The sequence below is a fragment of the Urocitellus parryii genome, chromosome 3 (assembly GCF_045843805.1).
Source record: "Urocitellus parryii isolate mUroPar1 chromosome 3, mUroPar1.hap1, whole genome shotgun sequence".
NCBI classification, from domain to species: Eukaryota; Metazoa; Chordata; class Mammalia; order Rodentia; family Sciuridae; genus Urocitellus; species Urocitellus parryii.
Window position 1 is genome coordinate 49140218 of NC_135533.1, and position 15130 is coordinate 49155347.

The 15130-nt window shown below is 35.7% G+C and overlaps 1 protein-coding gene across 3 annotated transcripts in view; it reads right to left on the bottom strand.

The window, feature by feature from the left end:
• Positions 1 to 10309, bottom strand: part of Pot1 (protection of telomeres 1) — a 95634-nt gene extending 85325 nt beyond the window's left edge. The window contains exons 1-3 of one of the 3 annotated variants that reach the window (XM_026388731.2): positions 10216 to 10309; positions 9303 to 9484; positions 1049 to 1121 (exon numbers count right to left, since the gene is read on the bottom strand). In XM_026388731.2, the coding sequence (XP_026244516.1) occupies positions 1049 to 1121; positions 9303 to 9425 (196 nt within the window). In that variant the 5' untranslated portion in view covers positions 9426 to 9484; positions 10216 to 10309. Of the gene's footprint in view, positions 1 to 1048; positions 1127 to 9302; positions 9488 to 10215 lie in introns of those variants that run through there. The other 2 variants (XM_026388730.2, XM_026388733.2) reach the window with 2 other exon arrangements.
• Positions 10310 to 15130: the final 4821 nt, after the last annotated feature.

The following is a 15130-nucleotide window of genomic DNA, read 5'->3' on the forward strand; positions in this document are numbered from 1 at the left end:
ATTCAAATTATGAATGCTTCTATCATGTTATATTATACTCATCTGAACATCTTTTTTTGGTCAATGAATGGATAACTTCTCTACTTGATCTCATACATGAAGTCCAAAATTTTTCTATTTACTTCATCTATGGCTTTGTTCAATATTTAAAGTTCATTTAAAAGTATTTTACCAAGTTTCTGCTGCATGCAAAGCTCTAGCCACTGGAAATACCAAAAAATAAAAAAATAATAATACCATTTCCTGATAAATCAATTTTCTGTCAATATCTGTTACTTGAAAAATGTAGACATTATAGATTTCCTGAGAAAATTTAGAATATTTTTACGATCTACCAATTTAATTTGCTCTTTCTCAAGATCACATTTGTATCTGATATTACTTTTTATAATTATTTAGTACATTTCATTCACTCTCCTATTCTGTAAATTCTATGAAGACATGGGTTGAGTTTCAGTCATTGCTGTATCCACAGAACCTTTATCAATGTCTGATATTTCGATGGTTTTTAAGAGTTGTAGAATGTTGAAGTTCTCGGTCTGTTTCCCATTTACTGATCCAGATCATTCTTCTAACCAAATTACAGAATTTAAATTTGTTCTACTTTATAGTTTTCAATGCTACAAGGTGCTCTTCCTAGCTTACTAAGATTCTTTGAGAGTTACTAAGCAGAAGGATTTCTGCCTACATAAGGGCACCTATATAAGAAGTAACATGTTGAGGGCAAATTTTTAAGAAAGTTTAGTTACAATGCTTAGGTCATTATTAATAAAACTAAAAACAGGGAGATCAATCATTGCAATAGTCTAGATATGAGAGTAAAGGTTATTATATTTTAAGTAAAGGAATGAGAAGAAGAAGGAAAGAGATGTTGAAAAAGTTTAGTAAAGGAAAAACTAACTTCATTGCACAGATTTCTGCATTAATGCGACTATATCACCTGCTAAAATCATTTGGGTTATGTATGCATGTAGTACACAAAGGTACATATTTAAAGATTACAGGAAAAAAGTTAAACATAAATTTAGTCAGCTTGCTTACTATATACCTTGAAGTCCAATCTTCAAAATAGCTCTTCCATTTCCACCGTAAGTTAAAGAAGAGATAAGTGAAAGTTTTCCCTGAAATGGGAGAAAAAAAAATTAGTTAACAAAGAGAGAATTTTATGTAATACCAAGATATTAGTAAAAATTAGAATTTTTTAAAAAGCATTAGAATTTTATCTTTTGTGAATGATCTCAAAACCAAAATACAACTGCTTTATATCAACCCTAACTAGTTAAATAAATAAATAAAGCCACTGGAGGTTTCTGACAAGAATTCCTATGTATGACTTCTGACAGTTGTGAAGTCACAACTCTGCTAGAACCAAAACTTTGTGCAAATGCTACTGCAAACTTATACAAAAATATTTCTTTGAGGATATCTGCACAGCATTTGTCTGTACAAACTGATATAGACCTTGTTATTAATCTCTGTGGCTGAAGATTATTGTCTCAAAATATATAATTTTCCTCACGTTTTGTTTAAAAACTTCTCCTTGTGCCTGAAGTTCCTAGAACATATTCATAGTTGACTATGGATACAAATTTTCCTGTATTGCTATTCTATTCCCAAAAAAGCTTAATTAATCTTTAGAGAATCTCTATAATTTTTATTGAGGTTGATCCTTTCAAGAAGTCAATATATTGGGTTCAAAAAATTTTTCTAAGACAATGAATACTGCTGAATAAATTTTTCTAAGGAAAAATTTGAGGGTGTAAAAATACTTAGTTACTAATTTAATTTTTTAAACAATCTTATTAGTTAAGATACAGGTAAAGAAATATATCAACTTTACCCAACTTGGTTTTAACCCATATTGTTCTCTAACAAAAATAAATAAAATTTGAACAATAAGGTTTGCTCTAGAAAGGAATGAAAATCTAAACAAGAAAAACTTGGTAGTGAAAAATTATCTCATAAAAAAATAGTGGAGGGCTGGGGATTGACTCAAGCAGTAGCATGCTCGCCTGGCATGCGTGCGGCCCAGGTTCGATCCTCAGCCCCACATACAAACAAAGATGTTGTGTTCGCCGATAACTTAAAAAATAAATATTAAAGTTCTCTCTCTTCTCTCTCTCTCAAAAAAATAGTGGGGATAAACCAATATACTAAGACACAAATACAGGTTAGCCTTTGTTCTACTCTGTAACTAACCAGTCTGTCTGATTCACAAAGTTATTAATCAGAGTCTCTCAGATAAAATGAAGTGCTTAAATCTGAATGGTTTATTACTTTCGTATGGCTTTAAAAGTTAAGGATATTTTGAATATATTACGAGGCTCTTAGAAAACTTCCATAAAGGTATCTATTTTACTTATTGAATAGTTTTTTTAAAAGATCCTAAAACACACACCTCCCACCCTAATAATATTCCAGACATTTATACAGTCAACAATAAAAAGAAATCAAGTTTATTGATGAGACAGAAATCAATATTAGTTATAAGTCAATTTTATTTGGAAAACCGTATTCTTAAATAAATAAGAACATAGCTATTAAGAATACATAATAAGGGGCTGGAGTTGTGGCTCAGTGGTAGAGCACTTGTCTAGCATTTGTGAGCACTGGGTTCAATCCTCAGCACCACATATAAATAAATGAATAAAATAAATGTCCATCAACATCTAAAATTTTTTTTTAAAAAAAAGAATACATAATGATTCAAAAGTAAAGATAAATAGTTCTGCTTTGGAGGTAGAAAGCTAGAGACTGACAACAAAAAATAAACAATTTGCAAATTTCAAAACTTTTTCTTGACCCATTAAAGAGCTGAGGTCACATGTCAAACAACTAAGGAAATCTAAACAGAAAGTGCTCTTTCAGTGAGAGATGGCAAACAACACTTTCTTATCTGGCAAGTGTTATAAACTTGCTTATATGGCAGATGCTGCCAGATTATCTGTTAGAAAAAAATCATCTGACCTTTTTAATGAACTGTTAAAAACCAAGAAAGTCTAGTGAGCACAAACAGAGCTCCTGGGAGCTGCAAAAACAAGGGAATTCACATCCACTTATAAGTTTCTTTCCACAGAACTGACAAGATTCACAGCAAAAGGTGGGGCAAGGGTGACAGGAGTTACTGCAAGAACTGGAGAACCCCTGCTTGGATCTTTCTCATCAATCTTTTTTTCAAAAGAAAAGCATGATAATGGTGGGAAAAGGGCAATAAACCTGGAATAACTTTGGTAAAAACTCACTGTAGATAGAAGGGAGTTACTGAGGGAAAAAAAAAAAAAAAGAAACAAGAAACTTCTACTCCTGAAACAGATGGTCAGGAACAGTAATACCCATACAAGGGCCAGACCTGCATCTAGGGGCATGGCAAGATCATGGAGAAGGACCCACTCACAAGACCCAGGAACTCTTCACTGCCTGCCAAGATAGGCTTAATCAGAACAGAAAGCATCCACCCATCAAAGACCAATACATATCTAGTAAAAGGTAACATTGTCTACAACTAGGAGACAAGTACTACTGCATGGAGAGAGACCTTATCTGTGGAACAGAGCAAGGCAAAACCTAAAACTAAAGATGAAGAAGACAGTGAGCAAAACCCTCTGGCCATTCCGCCTTCTTCCTACATACAAAGTAATCTGCAGCCCACAGCACACTGAAATAACCATACTAACAACAAATCACAAACTTATCCCTCTTATTGACTAGATTAGTTTAATGCACCACATACAGTTTCAGAAATAAAACTATCTGCTTCAATTTCCATAGTCCTATATAAGGTGCATGGCTTTCAACAATATATTTGAGGCATACAAACAGGCAAGAAGTAACACTGTCTTAGACACAAAGCAACCAAGAGAATCACAATAAAATTACATGAGATTAATCAAAGCAAATGGCTTTGTTCCTCTTACATGTGGTCCAACTAGAAGAAAGGTCTGGGTGAGAGAAGAGAATGATCAGAGAAAATATGAGTTTCAGTTACTGGAATGAGACAAGCTGGTTTCATAAAGTTGGCACCCTGAAGAGAGATCCCTGGAACCAGGGAAGGGGTATGAACACTTAGGACTAGCTAGACTTGGGAAGGGAATACGAAGACTCTAGAGGTATAAGGAAGGGGAGATTAATGACCTATGGCAGAACTACTCAAAGAGCTTTCCCACAACCCAAAAGAGAATGAACTAGTGCTACTTTCACAAACTGCTGGGAAATTTGCAAGTAAAATAACTATAGAGCCTATTATCATCCACCACCCCAGGGCTCTCACAATGAGGTTGGCATGGCCAACCCCCTGCACTTTCAATGGAGAATAGCTCCAAAAGTTCTATACATTTAGGACAAATGAACTGGTCAGGCAGGACAGATTTAAATGACCGCCCTCAAGCAGTGTCTCTGGAAACTAGATCTAAATTGAATTACTGGGACTGAACTGAGGGCCAGAGGCCTTACCAGTGGCAGACCTCATAAGGGACCCTATTAACTCACACTGATCTATGTCCTTTTAGGAAGGACTCCCAACAATTGTAATTTTGTTTCCAGAGATGAAAAATGTGCCCTTGAGATTGTGTTTCTTGTGTGAAAGACAGAAAACCATACAAACAGTGTGATGTGCACCCAGGAGTAGTCTATAAACATTTAAGTATTTAATATAATTCCTTTGGTTGATACAATAGCCCTGAGTTATATATTATCTTGAAAGCTTTACCTACAATGGGAGTTACTCCATAAGGAGGGTGGTAGGAAATCTCACACTGCCTTAGCTGAAGTGAGCAAACATAAATGGAACCTGAGTTAAAGAAAAAAAGCTTGGAAGTTAAAGGATAACTGACCAGTAAGAGACTTCAGAGCCGACTTGCATCCAAGTTATATGTTCATCATTTAACAGGAGATAAAACCCAGGGCCACTCCTTTATATTCCTTCCAAATGATATATTTACATTAAGAAGATGCTATTTCTCTACCACAGAAGAGTGAAGTTGAATAGCTGTCTTACATAAACTCTATATAAGATCTATGGGATCCTTTCTTACAGTACAAGAAATCTCCTTTACATATGTAGGAAGACATCAGGTGCTCATTACATCACCCTGAATAGGGACAATATTATTGCTGAGATAAGCTGAGGTAAAGGGTGTACAAGAATAATATTAATCTCTCTCTACTCTAGAAATCTGTTGCTTTCAGAATAAAAATGAAGACAGACATAAAAATGTAATACCCCATGTTGTGGACTGAATCATGTTATCCTAAAATTTATCTGTCTAAGCACTAACCCTTAGTACTCCACAATGTAACTATATTTAGAGATTTTTAAGGAGGTAATTAAGTTAAAAAGAAGCCATTAGGGTGGGCCCTGATCCGATGTGATCAATGACCATGTAAGAGAATAGGATACACAAAGAGACACCAGGAGCTCACACGTGCATAGAAGAAAAAAGATACAGTAAGAAGATAAACACCTATAAGCAAAGGAAAGAAGCACGAGAAGAAACCAAACCTGCAGACACCTTAATCTTGATCTTCTCTCCTATAGAAATTATGAAAAGATAAATGTCTAAGCACCCCAGTCTGTAGTTTTTTGTTATGAGAGCCCTAACAAACTAAAACACCCTGTTAAAATTCAAGGGTTTCCTAAGCTTATCTGGGAATTGGACACTTTCATCTTGACCTTTTAGCCTACAGAAATTATGAGAAAATAAATATTTAAATCCACAATCTGGGATATTTTGTTATGACTTGGGAGTATTCAGAACTCAGTGTTCCTGAGATATGAAGGAACCTCTGTGCGAACTATACAAATATGCACCATGGGACTTGGAATGGGAAGGGGAACCAATGAAAATGTGAAGTTGTGTCACCTGCTGTGACCTAAGTAATAAACTACTATGTAAATCCATCTAGATGTTCTATCTCCTCACCAGCTGAATCTACTAAAGTACAGCAGGCCAATCTAGGAGGAAAGCACAATAAGATGGTGAGATTGTCATACTAGATTAAAAAATATAATCTAGTTAAAATATTAAAACTGAAAACAAACAAAAAAAATACATAGCATCCAAAAAGTAAAGATAAAAACATTGGCAAGGCTTGGCCAGGTGTGGTGGTACATGCCTGTAATACCAGTGATTTGGGAAGCTGAGGCATGAGGATCACTAGTTCAGGGCAACCTGGGCAACATATCTAAACACTGTCTCAAAGTAAAATAATAATAATAATAATAATAATAGTAAAAAACAACCCTAAAGATGTAGCTCAAAAGTAAAATTCTCTTGGGTTCAATCCCCAGTACTACAAAAATAAAATACAAAACATAAAAATAAAAATGCTAGCAAGGCTTTGTCACCATCAGACAAAACAGATCAAAGAAAATGAGCAAGCAAAGATCAAACAGGGACATCTCATAATGATAAAAGGATCAAACCATCATGAAGACACAACAATGCTAAATATTTATGCACTTAATAAGTTTTAAAATATATGAATACTCACATAACTAATCAGACAAATCCATAATCATAGTTGAATTTAACAACCATCTCCCAGTAATTTACAGAACAAGCAGAAATTAAGCCACTTTGAGTATGAAAGACTCAAATACACCCACCACATAATTTTATACAACTGATATTCATAGAATACTACACTTGACAACAAAGAATAGATTTTTCTAGAGACCATATGCAGGCCCACAAAGAAGTCTTAATAAAGTTTTCAAAAATCTGATAATCTTGAAGAATATAATTACAAATCAACAACATATTCAGATACATCCCCAGTCTAACATTATCAATGCTTTCTTCAATCTGATATCCTCTTTAACTACCATCTTTCCTCAATCCATTTTGTCACATCAAAATTCATTTAAAATAAAAAGGAACAATAAATTATAAGCTATAAAGCAGAAAAGTGATACAAATATTTTAAAATTCCAGGAAAATAACCTAATTTATAATTAACACTGTGTGACATATCTTTACTTTTTGTTTTTTGGTATATACTCTAATAATTTTTTCATGTTAATTTTAAAATATGGTTTCTACAGAGTATAGACTATTTAAAGAACAGAAAACTGTTATCAAGTTTGAGAAAACTCCTATTAAGTTTCATTCATATGTAAATTGTAAGATTCATAACATCTCTCCTCAGACTAGCCTCAGGATCTACGTGATTAAGTATTTATTTTCTCCTTCACTAACTGTACATAAGTATCATGGTTCAGTGGGACAGAACATATTCACAGCCTTATACAATTTCAGGTCTGCTTCCTTCTTCTTCTTCTTCCTTTTTTTTTTTTTTTTCTTAGTACCAGCAATTTGTTAAGAGTGATTTCCCATAATACTCTGGCTCACTGGACAACCTTGCAAAAAGGTAAGGGGTCTATCCTCAGGTGTGGTGGCACACAGAGGGAGGCTGAAGCAGGAGGATTGAAAGTTGTAGGCCAGCTTGGGTAATTTGGTGAGACACTGTTCCAAAATAAAATTTCAAAAGGACTGTGGATGGAGCTCAGAGGTAAAGTACTTGCCTGGCATATGCAAGACCCTGTGTTTGAAGTGGCACCCCTTTTATCCACCATGGCTGATTTTAGGACTGTCAGCAAAAGAGTCTCTGAGAAAAAGTCCAATGTAGATAAACTTCCTATTTTCGTGTCGCCCTGTTTACTTGGCCACTGGCAGAGAAGATACCAGCACTCCAGGTGCCGGACACCCCCTTACTAGTTTTTCACAAACATATCCAGTATAGTACTTTGAAGAAATGTGCAAACAAGGCCTCTGGCCTTGAGCTGGGGTTTCACAGAGATGTCTACATTTTTAAGATAAGTTACAAATGGGCCATGGTAACAGCTGGCAAGGGGAGACAAGAAAGGGGAAAAGAAGCTCTCCCCTTCTCAAGTGTTGTCCTTGAAGAGTTAACTTGCCCAGGACAGTGAAAGAAAAAGCTGCTTTTAAGTGAACTTCTGCAGATTGTGAGCTTCTGAGCCCCTCCCCTTACATGCTGGGTATAAAATTCTGAAACTCCCTGAACTCAGGGTTCAGGGGATTAATTGAATATAGCAAAAGCTGTGCCCTCTGAACCTGGCTGCAGCCAAATAAAACTGTTTCCTGCTATCTTTGGTGCCTTGCCTCGTTTGTCCCTACAACAGGTTCACTCCCAGCCTGCAATATCAGACTATCCATGAAAGTGACTACACACCACATAAATACATCTCCCGAAACCCAAACTAAATATATTTTATAAGACAACTTCTCCATAGCTAGAGTCAAAAAAAAAAAAAATCTTAGTTGTTCCAATGACATTTAGTATAAGAAAAAATATGATGGAGGAGAGGAAAAGAAATTGTAGCCTTAAACATCTGATAAAACAACTTATTTTGGCAAATTTAAAAAATCTATATCAATGTGTAAAATTTGTAAGGCCTCTGACAGCATGGTAGAAGGGCTTATGCAGGTGTAAGAGTCTTTGAAGCTTGTTCTAGTCAGTAAAACTAATTATATAGTATCTTCATCTACACAGATGAGGATTAATAGTGCCTATGCCTATATCATTGGTCTTAGTGATGATTAAATGAATTAATATACATAACGCACCTACAAAAGGAGCTCAATAAGTATTAACTTTTGTTATTATTTTATTGCTGTTTTTTCCACATTTATCTCCTTACCATATCCCCACTAACACTCAGATTACTATCAAATATCACCTAGATTACTGTAACTGACACTTACTAAATATCCTTCCTCTGATTTTTTTAAATACAATATATTCTTCACACAGGAAGTAGAATAATTTGAATGCAAAGTGAATCATGTATTTTTCCTGCTTAACACCTGCTGAGAGCCTTCATACTTTTATGGTAACATCCGAATTCCTTAACATGCACATGATTACAGCTTTTCCCCAAAAGAAAAAAAAGAGAGAGAGAATCTATCATCCTGTAAATTCCAGTTCAACTTTCCTGCTAACGTATGTAAACCAAAAACTCTTTCATGTTCACATCATATGACTACCACACTTAGTAATAAGAATTAGAGATTGAGCAATCCTATCAAAACCCTCAAAAATACAATCACCTTTAGTTCCCCACAATATTTACTCATCTTTGTATCTCAGAAACCCACTCCAATATATTACAAAATTCTAAATGTTTGCTATGGATAATTATACAGAACTTGTTGAACTATTCAGTCTCAACTGTTTAGACAAAGATAAAAGCCATTCTTAAGACAGTACTCATAAAGAAAATGAACATAAAATTCTCATTCCCTTTAGAAAGAAAAAAAATTGTGAGTTAAGAAACGTCTTACCTGAATATATTTCTTGCTATAATCACAACCTGGCTGTAGAGATCTGAAATCTACCTTGTGTAATTTACTCAGCTGCTGAACTTCAGGCACCCCACTGACTTGCTTCATTAATTCAAGTGGCATATCAATTCTGCTTCACAATGACATCCAAAGCAAATTCATCTAGGGAAGTTGACAGCTTGCTGCTAAAGACACAAAGACCAGTGTTTTATCCAAAACATACTCAAAAAAATAAGTCTCTTTGACTTGTTTGGCTTTTCATTTTTTTTAATAAGATACTTATTGCTGTTGGGGTTGAAAGAGTGGCAGAATGATGGATTACTTTATAACCTTATTATAATTACCAATATAGAACATTCTAAGGAATGGAGACAATTTCTTTTTTCCATTTAGCGTTTGCATTTAAAATACCTCTAAAAGCTAGCTTTAAGAAGTGTCAGAAGTTCACTAACAAACTTCACCAATGTATAACTGTAAAAGCAATTGGGGAGGAGGTGCTGAAAGTTTGGGTTTTGTTTTTCAATACTCCTGACAAATGTAATATTGTGTAGGCAAACTGCAACAAAGCATCTATTGTTGCTCCACCCTCCATCCCCTATATAATCCAAAGAAAAGATAAACTATTGTTAACTTGCGGACTGGCAGTTAAATCCTACTTCTCAAATGTTGACCTAAAACACTGACTAGTATGGACGCTTAACTTTAACATGTACGCGCCAACTTTGTCCAAGCCACTTCATTTCTGTTAGATCAAGGACTTGTACGCTGCTTTCTCCCAAAACACCAGCCAAGATGCAGCGCACAGCAGGTTCACCATAAACACACATATGGAGAGTTTCCGAGAAATTACTACATCAATGTGGATCTAAATGAAATCAATCTCTAAAGAACGCTGATCCAAGGTTCAACCTACCTCTCACAGACGCAGCAAACTCCAAAACCACTTAAAAAGTCACTCACTCACAAGCTAGAAAGAAAACTAGGAAGAGTTTAGAGACCGGCGCGTCCGTGACGTCACGCGCACGCCGGCGTCTCCGCCTTCGCGCATGCGTACGGGGTCACTAGAGGGCTAACCAGCACTGGTGGAGGACCAGCTGCGCGCGTTCCCAGGCCTAAGGCGCCCTAGAGGTTTTCTGAAATATGTAAAGGAACAGGGCGGGGGAGGGCCTACAAGCCCCGCCCAGTTTGTTCACGCCCACCCAAATTCTCGCCGCTCCTCCTTGCTCCACCTCTTGTCAATTTCCCGCCTTCTCCGCCCGAGAAAGCTGGTGAGCGGATCCTGTGGGCTGCAGGATTCCTAAATTCTGTAGCCAATAAGAAGCTATCCAAACCAGGGCCAGAGTGGACGTTTTATTTGGTGAATCATAAGCTCATGGGAGCTGAACTTTTAAAATTTCTTACCCGAACACATATGCTCCTGAATGCAATTTTTACAGAGAAATATTTTCGAGCATAACAGTGTTCTTTGATAATTTTTATAGCAGGTTTCAGTCATTGACATAATGAGTTATGCAATTTTCAGGCAAATTTGATTTAAACTTGCCATTGGTTTACAATGCAATGATTTTGTGGTGTAATAAGACAAAATGTGAAATGTGAATTATCCTCTAATTTCCAATGTTTTCTCAATCATTTGATTTACGTGAAACCATAACGTAATAAAGAACTACATAAATATTTTCAAGACTGATTTGGACTAAAATGTCAGCTTTGGGTGCATATTTGCAGGAAGAAATAGCACACTGGTTATCTAGTACCTAGTTTTTCAACAGGAAACATTCAAAACAAGCCCATCTTCCCTTTTCCCTCCCCATATCTGGATTCACATAACATACTTAAGCCAGGGGGAATAACTGACAGCTCAGGAGCTGCCACTGGAGGAAAACCATAGGCTCAGATCATATCCTTGTTTCTCCTTCCTAAATGAATCCCTACTCCTGAGCTTTGTATTCCAACCACTTTCATCTCACTTCTGTCAACAATAGTATACTCTCAACATGTTTTCAAATTTCCCTCCTTACTCATTCTTTCCTAGCTGCATTTTAACACTTTAGTTTAGTATCCCAAGCTTATCAAGAACAGGAAGAATTGTTTACTATTATATCTGTGGGTCTTATGCAATTTCTGATGCATCATAGGTGCCGAATCTTTGAATGAACAATGCTCAGGAAAATGTTTTTCTTTCCTCACCTCTAACTTACACTCTTCTCTCCCACTCCCATCCTCACCCCATTGACTGAAACTTACCTTGACAAAAACACTGAAGACTTCTTTGTTGCTAAGCCAAAAGGACATTTCTAGTCTCACCTTTTAGAAATTTCCATAAAGGCGAGTTTATTTGATGATTCTACAGGTAGTTTCATGTCACATGTGAGTTTGATGTCACAGTTCACCATAGGGATACACATCTATGTTCCTTTTTTTGCAGGGCACCATGTTTTCTAAATGTTGGCTGCTCAGATGATATATTTTTCTAGGCAATCAACCAACTTTCTAAGAATTCAAGACTCCATATAAATGTTATAATTACTGTAATGCTTCTGAAAAAAAATGATTGGGGATCTCTTGTAATCTAAGGCATATAATCTAATTTTTCTAGTCATATATCTGTCTCCTTCAAAGTACAAAGAAAACCTTAAAGGCAAGTCAGTAAATTTTATGACCTGTCACTAAAACCCACACTGAATGCATTCAGGACTCAGACTCAGCTATTTCCCTGAGAACCTGTGAAAGGTCAAGGCTTATCTCAGCATTGTAGCAAGACTAGATATTTTTTTCTTCCATTTCCCTTTCTCTCTGCTCAAGGCATTCTTATAAGAATGTATGTATCTGGATTTTGAAAGGGGGTGGGGTGGGGGATGCATTATCTGATTATCTGAAATGTAACAATCCCTTCAGTTTTACTTCAGTTTTTTTTTTAGTTCAAGCAAAATTTAGGTTAATACTCTGTAAGTATCATTTATATTATCATTCCTTTCTTTAAAATGAATTTTATTCATGTAGTCTAGTAGCTTAATTTTAATTCTTTTTATTCATACAAAAATATAAAAAATAATGTCTATAAAATATTAACCTGTTATCAAGTGCAGGATTTGAGTGACTAATTGCTTTCTTCTTTAAAAATTTTACTATTCATCACATAACTAAAGATATATAAGCTAAAAAATTTTTTGAAGACTACACATTGTATAGTTAAATACATTTTACTTCTAAGATTATCTGATAATCAGCCATGTGAAGTAGTGCATGCCTGAAATCCCAGCGAGTTTGGAGGCTGATGCAGGAGGATCACAAGTTCAAAGTCAAACCTCAGCAACTTAGCAAGGCTCTAAGCAACTCAGAGACAGACCCTGTCTCTAATAAAATATAAAAATGGTCTGGGGATGTGGCTCAATGGTTAAGTACCCCTGGGTTCAATCCCTGGTACAAAAAAAGAAAATAGATTATCTGATAACCAGTATACATTTTGGATTTTTATACATATCACCCTCCGCTTCTCTAAGATCTGTCCTCCCCCAACAAAGTAGTTTCACTATGCTACCATGTTAATGTAATATATTTCATCCTATTCCAGGATGACCAGAGCGATCACTTGATCATTCTACTCATGAGGCAGCCTATCTATTGCCTGTGCTGAGCCAGTTAAATTCTTTCCCTAAAGAAGATGGGATTTGTATTTGTATAAAGTCAACAGAGCTTGAAACTAGAATTTCAAGGATAAACAGAAGGCTAGGGTAGTCAATGTCCAACAAAGCAAGAAAAGTCAGAGAAAAGTAAAGTGTAAAGAAAGGTGGTACATAATCAGTAGTACACAAAGAAACAAAATCAAACACCATGAAGCCCCAAAGAAAAAGGCAGAGTAGTTTACCGAGTTCTTAATATCTTTGACATAGTTCTTAGTAAGGAGCTAAATATTCTGCTCTTGGGTTTCATGTGACCCTTTTGAATTTTACCAGTATTTATTAGTTTTTATTTGTTAATTTTTGTTATTTGTTAGCAATAGGGCCATAGTGAATAACACTTAGAACTTTCCATAATCTATCTTCTAAAAATGTGTATAGAATTATAGCACTGCATATCACTTCTACCACTACTGTGATCAAACTCACCATATTCTCTGGACTGGATTTCTGCAATACCATTCTAGAAGATTCCTTGATTTTTATTCTCCACCTCCTGTCTACACACAACCAATGGTGCATTCGCAGTCAAGACATTGTGTTGCATCATTTGCTCCTCTGCTCAAAACACTGCAAGAGCTCCACAATGCTCTGAGAGTCAAAGTCTTCTAAGTAGCCTAAAAGACAATATATGCCCTAATCCCTCTGCTATCCTTCTAACTTTGCCTCTTCTTGTCTGTTTATTCCAGATTACTCTGGATTCCTTGCTATTCATAAGTAGTCCACAACAGAGTAATAGAACACTCTTTTCTGACTAATTCCTCCAACTCCAAGAATTTTATCAAAATAACCTTCTCAAAAAAAAAAAAAACAAACAAACCGAGCACTATATTTAAAAGTGTGTGCGCACACACACACACACACACACACACCTCCAGACATTTGCTGCCATTTTCTTTTTTTCCCCTAGAGCACTAACGACCTTCTAACACACTGTAAAAATGACAAATGACATATTTAATTATGTTTTACACTAGAATGTAAGCTCCATGGGCTCTTTTGTTCATTTAGTGGTCAGCAAGTAATTGATAAATGAATGGTTGACTGAGACATCATGCCTAATGATATGTTAATCAATTTGCCCAGTGATCCACAGGTCCTGTGGACAACACATTTCATCATCTCCGATGTACCAATGCCTGAAAATTATCAGAATTGTTAGGAAGGAAGACACTGATTTTTTAATAGATACCAGTGAGGCTATGGATACTATTAAAAGTAGAAAAACTGCTTATTATGCCAAAAAACGTATAATAGCTGGCTTAAAAAGCAATGAATAATAGAGAATCCATATGGCCTACTCATGGTTCAAACACCATATTTTGTGAATTACAGGTAAATAAGAAAGATGTTTCATTACGACAATAGTCACAATGTTAGTCAAAATTCAAAATTTACCTTTGTTAATATAGATAAGTGACTCTTTAAATTAGAGCGTTTCAAATTAGAATATTCAAACAGGAAGTCTATTTTCAATACTCATTGGAGCTGAAGATCTCCCTGTTTCATTTTTCTCTCAGCCTCAGAGAATTATTTTGCATCAAGTGCACCCACTGTCTTCTGAGCTCTCGCCTCACTTTCTGTGGAGGCTTACCGATTTGGAGTGGATGAAAGCAAATGAAAATGCCTAAGAGGCATCCAAAGAAATAAGCCATTTTCCAAGGGAAAAGTCAATGGCTGGAAATAGATTTAAAAAAAAAAAGAAAGAAAGAGAGAAAGAAAGAGAGAAAGAAAGAAGGAAGGAAGGAAGGAAGGAAGGAAGGAAGGAAGGAAGGAAGGAAGGAAGGAAGGAGGGAAGGAAGGAATCCCAAAAGTCAAGTTAGCACATCTGGGCATCCAAATGTGTGGCCTGTGGTCTATGCAAAACGAAAAAAGCTTGCATTACAGAGGAGAGGAATGGATCTTTCTGGTTTGGACCATGTCATGTGGCACTTGGTGGTTCACTGTACAAAAGGCACAGCTTTGGGAAAGAATGTCTCAACAGATATTAAATTACACCGAAGATATACACTGAGATTTTTTTAAAAAAGAACTCTAATAGGAAAATTCTTTTGAATGATAATTCATTTGAGTGTTAATTCAGAAAAAGATTCTTGGAGAAGCTTGCCTGTAGTAAAAACTCAGTTCCCATCCCCATGAGATGCCTAT